This window comes from Ambystoma mexicanum, chromosome 7p (assembly GCF_040938575.1).
Source record: "Ambystoma mexicanum isolate Mex_15411 chromosome 7p, UKY_AmexF1_1, whole genome shotgun sequence".
Classification (NCBI taxonomy): domain Eukaryota; kingdom Metazoa; phylum Chordata; class Amphibia; order Caudata; family Ambystomatidae; genus Ambystoma; species Ambystoma mexicanum.
In genome coordinates this window covers 892946818-892962533 of record NC_090939.1, presented here as the reverse complement: position 1 = coordinate 892962533, position 15716 = coordinate 892946818, and the positions used below count along the sequence as shown (strand labels likewise).

General features: G+C 45.2%; 1 protein-coding gene across 1 annotated transcript in view; it reads left to right on the top strand.

The window, feature by feature from the left end:
• Positions 1-15716, top strand: part of LAMP1 (lysosomal associated membrane protein 1) — a 436503-nt gene that overhangs the window by 103920 nt on the left and 316867 nt on the right. The window contains exons 3-4 of the mRNA XM_069637150.1: positions 4867-5080; positions 5181-5342. Coding sequence (XP_069493251.1) covers positions 4867-5080; positions 5181-5342 — 376 coding nt within the window. The remainder of the gene's footprint in view (positions 1-4866; positions 5081-5180; positions 5343-15716) is intronic.

Genomic DNA, 15716 nt, shown 5'->3' with positions numbered 1-15716 from the left:
GTTAGAATTTTGCAGATCCTTTCCATTGGTGGGCTTGCTCCAAGCCAGAATCTTGAATAAAAATGGCTTCTGCAACTGTCCATTAGGATCACATTGGAAACAAGACTTGTAGGAAGATGAGCAGCCTGCTGATGAACAGAGAAGAACCCCCTGCAGCTGACCATTATGGACTCCAGTGAAGCCCTGCTCCTCTGAAGCACCACCAAGACTTTTCTTTTAGCCAACCCCCCCTGCCCCCCCTCCCTGGGCTGGTGGGAACAACCAATCTCAACACCCCCCGCTACCCACCCTTCCCATCTCGACCCCACCCCTCGCAGCTCAAGGATCTGTACCTTTGGACGAACCAGGGCTAGCTTGCTCTCTCCTGGACTATTGTGCTGTAGACTGTCATTTCAAGTAGAACTTGGCCGCTCACCAGCTTGTGCCACCTGCTCTTGCATTTTCAGCCATCTCATTCCAGGCGAGCAAACACTGTGCTGGGTCTGCTGTTGTGTTTGCCCATGTACCATCACTTGTCACCGCCAGACACTGGTGCCCTTTGTTGGATCTTATCGGCTTCAAGTCACTGAGGTGTCCTGTGGCCATCTCTCCTACTTAAATTGTCCTTTGTATTTGTTTGGGTCTTAAACGGCAAGCTGACCAGAACAGATTCTGGTGCCACGCAGGCAGCTGGCTGTCCAACCTGGGCAAGGTTATGCATATGAACAGATGCCATATTGGAAATGGACTGTGAGTGTCATACAGACCCTGAGCTGGACATACACGTAGATGCCCACACACCCCACCGGATTAGAATATGGAAATTTAGTGCCCCACTTCAAGACAGGAATGCCAACTAACCAACCCATAACTTCACCCTCTCCATACACCTCAAATTCTAACCAAACACAACCACAAACTTCACCACACTGCAACAAAAAACGCACAGACCTGCACACAGCGTCTTCCGACAGTATACCACCCTAAGCCCAGCCAACGGAATTCCGGCATCAGGCCGCCAACAGCACCTGCTCTGCTCTCTTGCACTTCTCCAGCTCATCCCCACTGACCATCCCCCCCCTTTCTTTCAGAACCGCCAGGGGACCACTCTGGTAGTGCTGGTGCACGGTACAAATATCCTTTAACATTAACACTGAGCAAAAACTAAATCCTAAAACAATATCTTTCTGCCTAGATGTCAAGATGACCCTTAGTGGGAACAGAACAAAGAACCTAAAACGAAGTCTGGGACCTATACAAGTAGAGTCTGGAACAGCTGGAGCGGGGGGGGGTGTAGCTCTCCATACCAGTTGCTTTGCTCCCTCTCTCTCCCATAGTGCCCTGGGTATAAAGGCCTGATCCTAACTCACTCTGAACTAACATCTGCTTGTGGCACCAAGGGTCCACCCTAGTGAATAGAGATTGCTAAATACTTAACTTTGAAAACTTTCATAAAGCACCACAGCCCACTGCATTTCTGAATAACATTACCTGAAGAAGCTATACATTGGTACTTGTGAGTTTTGGGCACAAGGCCCCCACACCATTTTAGGGCTGGAGTAATGAAGCTTGAGGCAGCTGTTGTTTTTCTGTTTTGCTTATTTGCCAGACTATTCTCCTGTATTTGACTGAAATTCATATGCAATTCTAGACGCCTAATGACTTATGATTGTATCCATTCTTACCTTTAACTTGTATATGCTTGGTGTGAAACGAAAGGCCTAATAAACAACTGTGTTTTTATGGTTGCTGTCTCGCCAGAACTATTGGTGTTGCCCAGTGTGGAATTGCAGCCTTTTTATTTTTAAGACTACGCCTTTACTGCTTGGCTGCTTTACCTTGATTGGGATTTGGCTAGCCTCTCGATGTTTTCCCTGTAGGGTGTCCTCCTACCAGGGCTGATTTTGCTAATTCATTTTAAGATTAGCTTTTGGCTGGCGTTAGTCTGTCCTTCTGGGGCAGGTGCGTCCAGCTCCTGGCCCGCAGGCATAGTGAATGTTCTGTGCGCTGTGCTGCAAATTCGTGCTCACTGGCTGTCATGCCTCACCTCCAGAGATGAGGTTCCTAGGTTTCTCTAGCCATGCACATCTTTTCCCCTCTTCCTTTCCACTTTGGATGAGCGCTTTTCATTTTCCTGTTAGAAAGTTTGGTGGGGGGTGGGGGGGTGTGGATTATACACCATTCTGTCCGAGGCAAGGATTGTGAATGAGGGTCAAACAATACCAGTCATTCAAATGGGAAGCTTCAAATGATTGCTGTGCTGACTTGAAGCAGGTACTGGGATGTTGAGACAAGGGAGGGTAACTTGTATCCCTTCCACTTACCCTGTCCCCTAGCAGTGGTTAAGTTTAGTGGGCCCCCCCCTAGCACATTGATACTTTCTTGACGCCTATAGGTAACAGTGCGGGATCGAGCTGTTTGTTACAGAAATGATCAAGATACAAGTAATTTTACACGTGTACAGATGCAAAGAAACTCAAGCAGACAAAGTATTCTTAAGGCTAGCTATGTAGTGAATTATATTGCGGCATGCGCATAGCGACAGTATTACTGGCACTCCCTGTCCCTTTCAAGTTTTGAAAACCACTGTAATACTCTGCAGCTTCCCCTAGATGTCAGCCTATGCATAGCATGTGAACCTAAGCAGATGCAGGCATCAGAAATATGATTACGGTGAGTAATGTATCGTGTATATAATTTGCACTATGCATTTTAGCAGAGCTGGACCAGAAAAGGGAAGGCTTTTTCCAGTGCATCGCAGTTGAAAAGCAACTGAATTACAGGAGTGAATCTAAGAAGGGTGAGGCTGGACCAGCCCCAAGCCAAGGCTGCTTTGGGCTGGAATCAGACAGTAGCTACTAACGTGTGAAAGAACAAACTCCTGTTCAGAAGACATGCACGAAAACAAGGAAGAGGTTTGTTTAATAGTGCATTAAATACACCAGAGCTCAAAAATCATGGTCTTCAGTCACGTGGATGGGTGAAAATTGACCATCGTGATGAACCACACCTACGCAAGGAGACGGAGCATGCCTCTACTCCCTCGTATTCTCCAGAGCAAGGAACGTTCCCAAGGCCAAGTACAAAGCCGTAATTGATGTGCAGACCAGAGGTGATGATCGATGATGTGCTAATTGGTTGGAAGCTATTGTCAAGACCAACCCACCAGCACCTGGAGACCAACCTGCGTGCTGCTGGCGTAGATGGAAAAGTACTGACCGAGGGTGCCAACCAATTAGAGGGCCATGTAGTAAAGAGCCCTATAGTTGTGTAACCAATGGGACGTCGTGTATTTGACGTTCGTAGTGGCCTGTTTGTGGGGAGGGCTTAGTTGCCCCACCTCATGTTAGAGACCCTGTCACTCTTAGACAAGTATGGAACGTATGCCTAGATGTTCCCTTAGACTCCATCACTTTCTCCAATAGGTTTTTGTAGTTTGCCACGTAGGTTGATGGCAGCAATGAGTTTTTACTACATAACCCATGTTTTTTGATGAAATGTTTCGAGATCATGCTGTGACACATCCATTTATGTCTGTACTTCCCGTTTTAGATAATTGACATTAAAACAGTTGAACTTTGCCAACTTCCAGAGTTAGTCTGATTATTTATGTTTGAGTATCTTTTGCATCCCCATCCATCTCAGAGTATTGCTACCTCGTCTTAAAGGGCTGGGTCGATAATCCTGGTTCAGTGTGTTCGTTCTTACGGCATGCCCGGGGAGTGCCTTGGTTGTGTCCCTAAATGTGTATTGGGCAGTCTTTCAGTCTTCGCAAAATTGAACTTTATGGTCCCTGGAAAGAAAGTACCAAGTGTAAGGGTAATGTGAGGTAGTTGACTCCTTCTAGGTGGTTGACTATTTGTAGGGTCTGCTTCAATTGCAAGGTGTTAGTGGAGGGGTGGGTGGTGAAGTGCACAGGGAGCATAGGCCACCACCAGGTTAAAGTAACAAGCACGTTGTGACTTTGCTACTTCTGATCTATGGAGAGTGAAATGCAAAGCCCTACAGGTGTTTCAGGCAGAGGCTATGGTGCAGTTTGTTTATGCTGCTGGGTTCTGAGTGATTAAGCCAGCCGCCGCCCCTGCAAATTATAGGATGATTGGGAGGGTAGAGTAGATGGGTGGGAGGGGGTGGGGTTTACACTGATGGCAATCAATTACTCTGGGGGCAGTATGGAGTAATTTCGAAACTGGTTTCTAGCTTGCCATTATGATCTGTGCATTGGACAGGAAAGCTACAGCCCCTTGGCTGAGCTAGAACAAGACAATTCATGTAGGTGTTGAGCCTAGGGCCTTCAAAACCATAGCACTTTAATGGTTGGCCAAACCATTAACTAGAAACCAAGCTGTTGCATGGAGATTGGTCTTGTTTTAGTAATTTCCACAACCCATGTGCAATGACTGTCTAGGTGCGGATTGGATGTCTTGCATTTGATTAACCTGACTGGGTCTTGGCAGGGTTTGTTTGAGGAGCAATGCCCTTGTTCTGGTGCGTTGAATATGGCGAAAGCTACAAACCACTCAGCCAAAGGCTATTCTGGCAAAGGCAGATGTGTATGCTTAGGACTGCAGTATTGGTTTTTGCAGTCAACTGAAGAGCACCTGGGTGTATTTACAGCAGCCATTGCAATTTATTTAACTGACTTGGAAAAGTGCGAGTGATATTGGGTGGTTTTTTGGAGTGACAAGTTGGTGGGTTAGAGTTACTATTTAAAGCCCTTATTTTTTGCCAGGCTGAATACAACTGTAAACTGACTGGTTTGTTAAGCGTTATAAGGAGGTTTCTTTGGTATTCAACTCCCTGTAATGTATGTGTGCATTTGTTAACCATGTTTGGGGTCACAGAAGTGGAAACAGGTTTAATTGTTTTTGTTTTGTTTTCATTCAGGAAATTCGTAATTTCACTCTGCCAGACAATGCCACAGTGCACAGGAACAGTACCTGTGGTAACGTGAATGGATCTGCGCCACTGTTGACTGTTGCATTTGGATCGCAACAACTTTTCACCATGCACTTCAATAGAACTTCCACAGAGTACCAAGTTGTTGAATTGCAATTTATTTACAATCTCTCTGACAGAGCACTGTTTCCCAGCGGGAATGGTAATTTCCAGCATTACTCACAATCGCCATTCATTATGTTGGTAGATCCTTGTACATTAATAAAATGCATTTTTTAAATGTTACACTTGTTTTATTCTAGGAACTTTGGAAGTGGTATCTCTGAAAACTGGCATTGGTGCAGCGATCAACACCACCTACAGATGCTTCCACGAAGACCAGATTAATATGGGACCCGTCAACATTACTTTGCATAATATTAAAATTGAGGCCTATCTTCCCAACAATAATTTCAGTGCTAAAGGTAATTTGGTTTTCAAAAGAAAACTAAGTACTCTTAACTTGTTGACTAACCATTCTGTCCTTATGATTCACATGCTAAGGTTTATTTAGCTGGTATAAGGTGTTTAGGTGGGAACGTCTGGCACTTGCGTTTCATTAGGTGTAGTGTTCTACCCCCACCCCTCCTTAACGCACTGACCACTCGTTGTGAAAGGACTAATCCTTGGCAGACCAGTTAAGACTTCACTGTGGAGACTAAACAGTTTACTTGGCTGTATTAAGTGGGGTAGCCAGCTTTTAGCTTTCACAATAATCCGATTGGCTCACTGAAAGTGCAATATCAAAAATCCAATGTTAACCTGCTAAGGGAGAAAACCAACCAATGCCATGCGAAAATTCCCCAATACCCTTTTAATCATATACACAAGTAGTTTACTCCAATCTGGGTGAGGTGTTAGGTAGCTCTGTTACCACACCTTCTTAAAAGCTTATACAGTAACAGCAGCTTGGTTTCAACACCGAACATGATTTTGCTCTGGTAAGACATGCTTCTACTAGAGATCAGCCCACTATCCATAGTATAGAAATATTTCATGAGTCTGTCCCTCTAGTCGATCAGTGACCTGATTTAGCACCTTCTGTGTCTAACCATTTATTTTCTCTACTTCAGATTGGCTTCCTTGACTGAGATGTATAGCCAGCTATATAGTGATTGACCAAAAGAATTCTTAGATCTTGTCCTTTTGGTTCCCTTCCTCCTATTCCTTCACCTACTAAAGCTCAGAAATGGTACTCTAACTCTGTGCAGTAACATTTGAGGGTATTAAAAACAGATCCTTGATTTAAGCCCATGTGACTACAATGCTTTCTCTTTCTCCTGCAGAGGAAAGACGCATCCAGGTTTTCAAACTTTGTGTCATAGTTGTCTTCGCTTTACTCTCAAAAATAATGCATACAATTCTTCTAAAAGCAAATCTGGATCACGTTCTGATTGTGTTGACCACCTTATGTAGTATGAAGTAGAAGTTTGTTGGGGAGAATTTTCATTTCTGTGCTGATTCCTCTCAACCTTACAGACCCCCAGCTCCTTTGCTGGACTTAGGAATTTTAAATTTGAACTCCTGAGTGAGTGGGACTTCCCCCCCCACCCCCCCCACCCCCCTTCTCTTCCACTCGTATTTTTTCCCTGATTTGGATTTTGTTTTCACTGTTTGAGTCCGACAAACTCCATAGGCATCTGCTTTTTGTATAATGACACACCGCACCCTCAGTGCAGTGTCACTGGGAAATCCTTTCGATTTCTTTTAATGTTTAAATACCTTTTCTTGGGTGAACTACTGTTCCCCAGAATAGTAAGATGAAATGGATTTTACTTTTCTACTTTGTAGGTCCAGCACACACCATCTTCGTGTTGGGGTGGGGGGTTGGTTTACCTAGTAGCCCCTTATCCTACTTTCTCATGTTACATTTTTTGTGACCCTCACTACTTTACTTTATGGTGGCAGTAGTTTTTTTTTTTTTTTTTACCACCACCAGGGTGCTTTTCTACCGCAGGCTGCAGCGGCAGTACAGCACCCATTGGTGTCCAGTTTGTCAAAATGGCCCTGGTCTTCATTTGTTTCCCATCTTCATTTGTTTCCCACTTTCTGTTTGTGTGGTCTTTCTTGGCTTTTACTGTGACAGATTTGAGCCCATTGTGTGTTTTGCCTATGGCGGGCTTCAGCCCTGAAGCCCACCCTTGGCTCCAGTGTGTCTGGAAAGGCAGGAAGTGAGGGAGGATCCCAAAACTCCCCTGGCCTTTTTCTACACGAAAACATTCCTGATTGGCCGGCTGTCTGTCTGGGAAGGACATCCACCCTGCTGTGATTGACAGCCTAGGCTGTGAATGAATGGGAAACTTGCTTAAAAGGAGAGGGTTTTGGGACTAGAGGCAGCCGACCACTGGAAGAAGCATCTGAAGAAGAAATTGTGAAGAGAAGCCTGCTGCAACATCCTGGACCTCAAATTGCCTGGGGAAGCACTGCTGCTGTGCTGCCCTCCTTTTTCAATCGACGGAGAAGCTCCGGACGAAACGACTTCTCCCCTTGGGCTGGTGGGACCAACTAGCCCTGTGACTAATCCACTTTGGCACAATCCCCGACTTGCTGTGCCTCTCGGGTCTTGCAGAATCCCAATGCCAGGGGTCTGGTATCCATAACAGAGTGCAACATAGTCCGCAACGAATACAGCAAAAAAGTTCAATGAGCCTCCTAGGGACACTCCAGAAGCAGGAAATCCCAATGCAGCGTCCCCTCACCAGAGCCCAGGGCCGAGGGAACAATGAGTGCAACCAGAGATTTGTTCTGCATCAGTGCTGTTCATGAGGTGCTGAAACCACGAAGAGCCGCTGAATTGAAGAGGGCCCATAGCTGCCGAAGTTCTTACTGAGTACTGCAGCAGGTGCCCTCGAAGTCCTCCTTGTCCCTACGACTGAGGCTCGGGAACTAGGGGTCTGCTTGGCTGTCGCAAGTCTGAATCCAGCTGGACCACATTTCTTCTAACCAGAGGTAGTTTCTTTGGGCTTTGGGTACTTGCTTCTTGCCTTAAGTTGTGCTTTCTCACTTGAGAAGTGCACTTAACCTTCTGAGTTGATTTCAATTCCCCTTGCACAGGCTTAACAGCTTGTGTTCCTACAGTGATTCTGCTGAACTATCTGACTTTGTGAAAGACTTAAGTGCATCATAACCATAGACTTCGTACAAATGACTTGCTGTGCTGGCTTCCTAAAGGCAATCTTCTGAATCCATTGACTTTGGCACTGCTTGTCCCTCATAGGTTCTATTTGTTGAATACTCTTACTGCTGGGAAAAGCTTACCTAGATTTCATTGGAGGATTTAAAATGTCCTCACCTTGATAAGAAAGTAGGTTTTTACCGTTACCCTTCCTGAAACTGAGTCTGAAAAGCATATTGGTGTTCTATAACAATGCAATACTATCCTTGTTATTGAAGTCACTTCAGGGTGTAAGATGAATGTATTAGCATATCCGAAGAGTATTCACTAACTTTGATTTTGAAAAGTGTTCCGAAGTTTACTTGAATTGTTAGAAACAATTGCCTTTTTTAAGAATGCTTAACTAAAACGTATGTATAAATAAGTATTTATAACTGTAACCTTGAGTGTAAGGGGTACTTGTATTGACTAATGTCATCTGTACAGATCACATTTAGATAGGCCTGGATGCTCAGTCACACTAAACTTGTGTAGTACAGACCTATACCAAAAGGTGGGTTACCTAATACCAATCAGATGTCTTGTGTAGTCTCACCCAGTGTGACTGCACCAATTCTTAGCTAACAAAGTTGAACCTACTCTCTAGATTGGACTTTGCCCTAATGGATAAAAGGCAAACTGTTGCACATATTTTTTTTAATGGTGCTGCTGAACATCTTTTTGTAGAGAAGCAATATATTTTTCTGCTAGTGTAGGTAAAACCTGGTTTTTCCGTTTATTTTCTACAGTTGCCATTATTAATAGATGGCATTTGGAACCTACAAGTAAACCCGAAACTGGGTTTGTCTTGATTGCCTCTGTAAGGGAACGCGCTGGACAACTGGTGGTTTCAAAATTAAAGTTAGTCTTTATTGACTGAGCAAAATTGAGCTAAAGAAAATAAAAGGAAAAAAAAACAGCAGGATTTCTTAATGAAGACCAGAGTTAGCTTGGCCTTTGTGCCCTCAGAGGATACGGCAAGTATCTGGAGTTAATCCTCGTAGGCTCAACAGAACTCTGTACTTTCCTCTGCTCCTCCGACTGTTCTGAAACAGAAAGGCGAAACCTCCATTAGTCCTTCCTTGCTGTTCGCTTTAAATAGGAGCAGGAGATCCCCAGTCCAATTGGTTCTCAGAACACCTTGATAAGCCCCGCACCCTTCCTTTCCAAATGCCGGCCGCCATAATGGATTATTCACGGGTGACTTTAGGGGACTGCTTTTGACGTTGCACCCCTCAGTGTTTCTGTTGCTCTACGGTAAGTGTTTTTTAACTGTCTGATGTCAATGTTTTCGTTTTGAAAAAATGTGTTCTGATGGCGTTTTTAAATGGGTTTACTCTTCGAGCTTGCGGGTACGGTATCCCGTCCGGTCAATCCCTGCGGCAGGGGCTGAGATGGGAAATCTGCTATGTTCTACTGCTTATCACTACAGCCGGCGTCTTGCTGCAGTTGAACGCGGTCACCCCTGCTGTTGTTTCCATTTGTCCTGGGTTCCTTTGGTGGGTAGTTACTCGAGGACATGTTCCTGCCCCACCAAGCGTCTTCCGCGTCCTCTTTGTCCGCAGTCTCCATGCCCACGGTTGACCGACCTTCACTTTGTATGTTGTCTAATTTGAGCCCCTCCTCAGAAAACACGGGTTTACAGCCTCATAGTTCAGTAGGATAAATACTATAACCCATCTGAAGACTGGATGCTGGGGTTGTATAATTTGAGTCTTTTCTAGATTTTCTCCCCTGAGGCCGAGTTTTCACCAGTGCCAGGGATTTCTGTAACTAGCATTTCGATTTTGGTGTAATTTATATTGAATCAAAACATTTTGTTTTCTAAGCCTGTCCCCAATATCAAACATTTTTTCAGGCTGAGTTATGAATGATTGGAAATCTTTGGTGCTAGTAGCTTGGGTCTCTATGTAGGTATGTTGAAATGTATTTGCCTAACCCGTTCATTTATTGCTAAGATCATTTACTGGCAAATAGAATTCACTAAGCCAGAGGAAGTCTGATCTAAGACAAACCAGTTTAATCTTTAAATACTACTAAATTTACTAGTAGTAGTTTAGCGCTCTGCTTGCTTTAATCCCGTGTATGGGTTAAATTTGGGCGTGCTTGGTTTTAAACAACCCAGCCAGCCCCACTAGACTTGGAAGATTAGTTCAGACAAACCCTTCGGAGACTTCTGGTGCTCTCAGGCGATTAGTCTTACAATCCCGAGCCATGGATCTCTGGCCAAATCACTGGTTTATACATAGTTCATTCATCCAATCTGATCCTTAGAATCTCCCAAAGGAAGCTCGACCCACTCCGTTACTTTTGTGCATTTTGCTAGGCTGAGGGGGAAAGAGTAGACTGGGGGGGAAGGGGGCTCCATGCTTCAGTGTTTGTCGAGCAGGGTTTTGTTGGCTAGTGTTTAATGTGTATTTGTAGCAAATTGTTCACCCCACCTGTGTGGTGTTCAATGTGTTGCTAGTGTTTTTAGTCTCCCCCCCCTACTCTCCCCATATTCGCAACAAAAATGTTTCCGTCCCCTCCTGACCTGTCTGTTTTGGGACCCCCCCATTCATTACATTTTAAGAATCCCCCAAAAATATCCTGCGCCACAAAATTGTTTGCACTATCCGAGTTTGTCCTATCGGGTTTGTTTATCACCGGTTGCTGGGTTTTTTTGTGTACTGTTGGAGTTGTACATTAATTCCCTAGGATGATCTAGTGTTAACACTTTTGGATTCTCAGATATGCTTGCGCTCTGGTCTCAATTTGCTTTGCTAATTCCTGTTCGAGGTTCTCAAGACTCCTGCCATACTGGAAGGGGAATTTGGTTGCAGAGGGGGCAAAGGAATAGCTAGTTTCTCTTCACAGAAAGAGGATTCCCTTCCTAATGGACAAGGACAGGGGAAATTGTGCGTGGTTTATGGATGCAGTTTCACAGGTCTCTGAGCCACACAGCATCGTTGATCAGTAAGTGGGTGAAGTCATGGGCCTCAAGCGGAGTTGTGGAGGTGGTCCCAACTATAGGCATGGAAGCTGGGGCAGCAGGAATTTGCAGTTAAACCTTCTCCCTGGAAGACTGTGTAGCCCCATATGCAGGGTTCCAAAACATTCCTAAATTTTCCAGGACTGGAGTTGGAATAGTACATTAAAAAGAAATAGATTCTAGGAAAGAATAGTTTACTCTTAGTCTTTTAAAACCTGTGCAAATGTAATTTCAATATTCCCTAATGTCCCACCACTGAGGTAGTGTCCCTCACATATTAGTGAGGAATATGAGGCAGACAACTGCTTGCATTTTTCTCAAGATTAGACATTTTATTAAAGAGTTTTTGTTAATAAATCCTTGCCCTACTCCATCAGGAAATTCCCTACCTAGTCTAAAGACTAAGGGAATAACTCCTAACAGACAAACTAGCCCTCACACTAAACAACAAAATATTAAAGTGAAATAAAACTCCATAAAATGATAAACCACGATTGAAAAATATTTGGATGACTTTCACGTCTCTTGGCTAAATCCCTTCCCAGGGTTCTAAATTCCACTTAAACAATTTCAAAGGTAAAGTCTTGAACCAGTTGTTCAAAAGGAAAGAAAAGTCTTAAACCAGTTCTTGTAAGTTCCAAGTCAAAACAAAGTTCATCAAACAAAATCCACTGGTATTCCAGCTTCCCTTGAAAAGACCCACCCCCCCCCTTCCAATCTCAGTCAAGAAAATGGCACCAATGGTAATCCTGGTTATCTTCTTGCCAAGATTTGCCACAGTTCAAAGAATAGGTAAATCACATCTTCTACAACTTACTTTACAATTGGTTAGGACCTCTTTAGTAAATCTGGTTTCGTTTTCGGGATGCTTCTCTTTGGGCTACTGCTTTCCTCTTAACAAACCACTCTTCCACTACTGTGACAGTGAGAAGTCTCCTTTGCCCCACAGTCCGCCACTACTCCAAAACAACTTCCATGTGACATCCACTGACCGTTGTATACACCACCAGAGCGCAGGTACTTCTGCTTCAATTTTATACTTCAGAATTATTAGGCATATAATGACAAGACACTTTGACCACTACGGGTAGGCAAGGCCTCTTTGCCTCTTCTGTCTGCCTTACTGCCACAAGACTGACTTTCTCTCAATTCCGGCAGCCTTCAACATTGCAGGTTATTTTCGTACTCTTCTTTTTAAGCACTGAGCTCCCTTCCCCAGCTTTGTGCACACCTTCTTTCCAGTAATTGCCCGGAAGCTGCATTGCTGCTCTTCAGCTTCAGGCAGCCGTGCAACACTTTTATCAGAGGACACTGGACCATTAACAACCTCAAAGATCGGGTGAATGGATCTGAATATGCCTTTTTTCACTATGGAAAGGGTTTGCCTCTTGGCTTGGGTAATGTGTGTTCTCCTCAGGGCAACAACTTCTGGAATTAAAGAGTGAGTGTTCAGAATACTACAATGTTCAGTCTTCAAAGGGAAAACTCATTTGGGCACACACAACCTCTTTTTTTAAGGTAGAGCTGTAACCGTAAGGAACTGCAAGTAATTGTATTCCCAGCCAATCTCACAGAGATGATTTCAAACTTCTCTCGGGAAACGCAGTTGGCCACACGCAGCCTCCCTTTTGATGTTTCATTCACTTGTAACGCTGGTGAAAAGTCAACGTTAAGCTTTCGGAATGGTTTTCACAGGCGCTCTCTTCTCGGTTAAGGCCACGCGACAACCAACAATGGAAATAATGTGCTTTTCTTCTTACGTGCACACTACGGCTTTCATTAAGTGCGTGTGCAACGGTTCCTTTGTTGGAAATGATTTTGGAACAACCAACAGCTTATACTCGCTTCCAAGTATGTATATGCGAGTTATATTAGAGTTTGGTACAGTTCCAGGCAATGCTTACTGAGTGAACCCGAATGCCATACTTCACTTGCTGGCTTTAGGAACACTGCGGTTGCGGGCTGTTTCACTTTGACAACAGCCTCATTCTACTGCTTTGGGCACACTTGGGACCCACACCTTTCTGCAGCACAGGTGTGTCTGGTCTGGCCACACCACTTGGAGTCTCCTTCACTACTGAGTCCTTTGCCTGCCCTCTGTTACGGGTCTTAGGTTTCAGCACGGTCACGGCTCTGCAATCACAGCCACTTGGCACACATGGGGAAACTCGACTCTCGGCATGCCCTCCTTGGTGCAAACTCCAGTTTGGTTTTCTACTTCTTGATTTTAAGGGTGGATTTAATTCCCTTAGTAATTTTAACAGAGGGGTGTAGGTTTCCTCTTTTTATAGAGGACAATGGTTTAGAGAAGACCATTTCGCCATCATCCCTTGTGTACCCTTGGAATTGAAGATGGCATTTGATTTTTTAGGTACCAAAAGGATAATTTCTTTTTGCAATGCAGGTTTTGAGAACACACGACCCTCTCAGAACATGCAGGTGAAATCTGCGGTGTCCACGTTCCCACATCCCTTCTGTGATCACACCTCCTCAAATTGCCAGACTCTTGCTCTACTGCCAGCCTTCCAACTCCTGCTCCAGCGCTCTCCTCTTGCAGCCTTTTATGCCTCACAGGTTTGGCAACTGGCTTCAGGTGAGCCATTAGTTTCAATTGCTTGACTCCTGCAATGGCTGTTAGGCCTAATTGCCTGACTACTGAATCTACATGCCTCTTTAGTAGGGAGATTTATATATATATTTTTTTTCTTTATTCCTGCCTAGTGAGACCCCCAGATCTTTTTGCTGGACTTCTGGACCTTTTTTCTTTCAATCCTGAGTGGGTGGAGTCTTTTTCCACTCATTCATTCTTGTGAGATGTCTTTTGGAACTCTGTTCTATGGGGTCTGGCTGCAGCACACTGCTCCGTATTGGTAGTGTTGCTGGGGACCCTTAGGGTCCTCCTTTTTTAAGATGCCTTTTTCTATATCCTCAAGTAACTACTGTTCTTAAGGATAGAGAGATACTTGGTATATCTCCCAAAACTCTATAGTCTGCGAGATTGGCACAAACTAAGTACTGTACAGTGCCAAAGGATACCCTTCTCTTGGACTATGTGACTAAAAAGTCACAGTAGCAATCTCCTAGTTATGGCTGGTGGCAGTGGACGTGTTCTTACAACGTACACAGTAGGGGCACCCAAGTCTCCAAGGTCCTGAGTTAGCGCAGGCTGATGCTAAATTACAGATCTACAAACCACTGGGATAGTTTACTAAAGTCCTATTACCAGTAGGACTTTAGGAAAACTCCCCTCACACTCTTCTGCCCTCTTCTTTGTCTCAGTCCATATGGGATTCTGGGAAATGTACTCCAGTTTGGTTTTCTACTTCTTGATTTTAAGGGTGGATTTAATTCCCTTAGTAATTTTAACAGAGGGGTGTAGGTTTCCTCTTTTTATAGAGGACAATGGTTTAGAGAAGACCATTTCGCCATCATCCCTTGTGTACCCTTGGAATTGAAGATGGCATTTGATTTTTTAGGTACCAAAAGGATCATTTCTTTTTTGTTGTCACAATCTTGGGTTTTACCACCTTAGATTTAATGGAATGTTGAGACATTAAAATGGTAATAAGCAGAGGGACTGCTAGGGGGTGGGGTTGGGAGCAAGATGGACACGTAGGACCAGAACGGTGCACCCCACCAGCATCAATGGTGCTGCCTGACCCCTTCCCCCCCCCAACCCCCCCCCCCCCCCCCCCACCACCTCCCGCCCAGGGCTTGAGCACCCACCAGGCAGGCACAGGAAAGGTTAAACCGTGTGTACCAACTTCCCAGGCAACAGTGAAGACAGGACGTGGCCAGGATAGCCAGCAGCCTACAATTGGTGTCCCCGAGTATGTGGTGAAGTAGCTGGTCCAGAGAAAACCAGCGGCGCCCTGTTTTGTGTAGAACTGGAGGCCATGAACTGGTGCCCCGCTACAGCGGAGGTGGGAGGCAGCCCTTACTGTGGAAGGGAACAGAGGCTGTACCAGGAGGACCTGGAGCCTGGCGGCAGCAAAGGTACTTTACTGCCAGTGGTGCCCGGGCTGTAGAGTGATCGGGCCAGATGATGGAGCCGGCACCTCACCCCACTGGTGGCGCCGCAAATGGCTAATCCCCTGTGGAGGAGGAACTGGCGGAGGAAGAAGACATAATCACGGACAGGGTCTCTGAGGAGGAGAGAGTGGAGGCCATGGAACAGGGCCGGAAACATATCTGATGTTAGTCTAGCAGTCCGAGTGAAGGAACAAGAAAGTAGGGAAAGCGGGGCCCGAAGCAAGCTGGAGGATGTGGAAAACAAAGGGAGGAGGAACAACTTGAGGATATGGGGACTTCGGGAGGGAAAGGTGAATTCCCCAGGGACCTCAAGGCCTAACATTCGGAGGTACTGAAGAAACTCATGGACGTGAGGCACATGACCAAGGGATAAGCTTCCACCGCGTCTGTGGCGATGGGGGAGAAAAAGTACCCCGTTCAGTGGTGGCAAGTGCCATAATTGGATCGACAAGGAGGATATTCTGAAGAGGGCTTGTGAGGTGGTTGCCCTCGAGTGGGATGGGCCATGGTGAGTATCTATCAGGATTTGTCCAACTACACTCATGAGCAGAGAGGAAGTGCAGGCCCTTGACACAGTGGCTGCAGGAGTATGGGGGGCGCTACTGCTTCCCCTTCGGCCTCTCCTTTGAATACGGGGGTGAG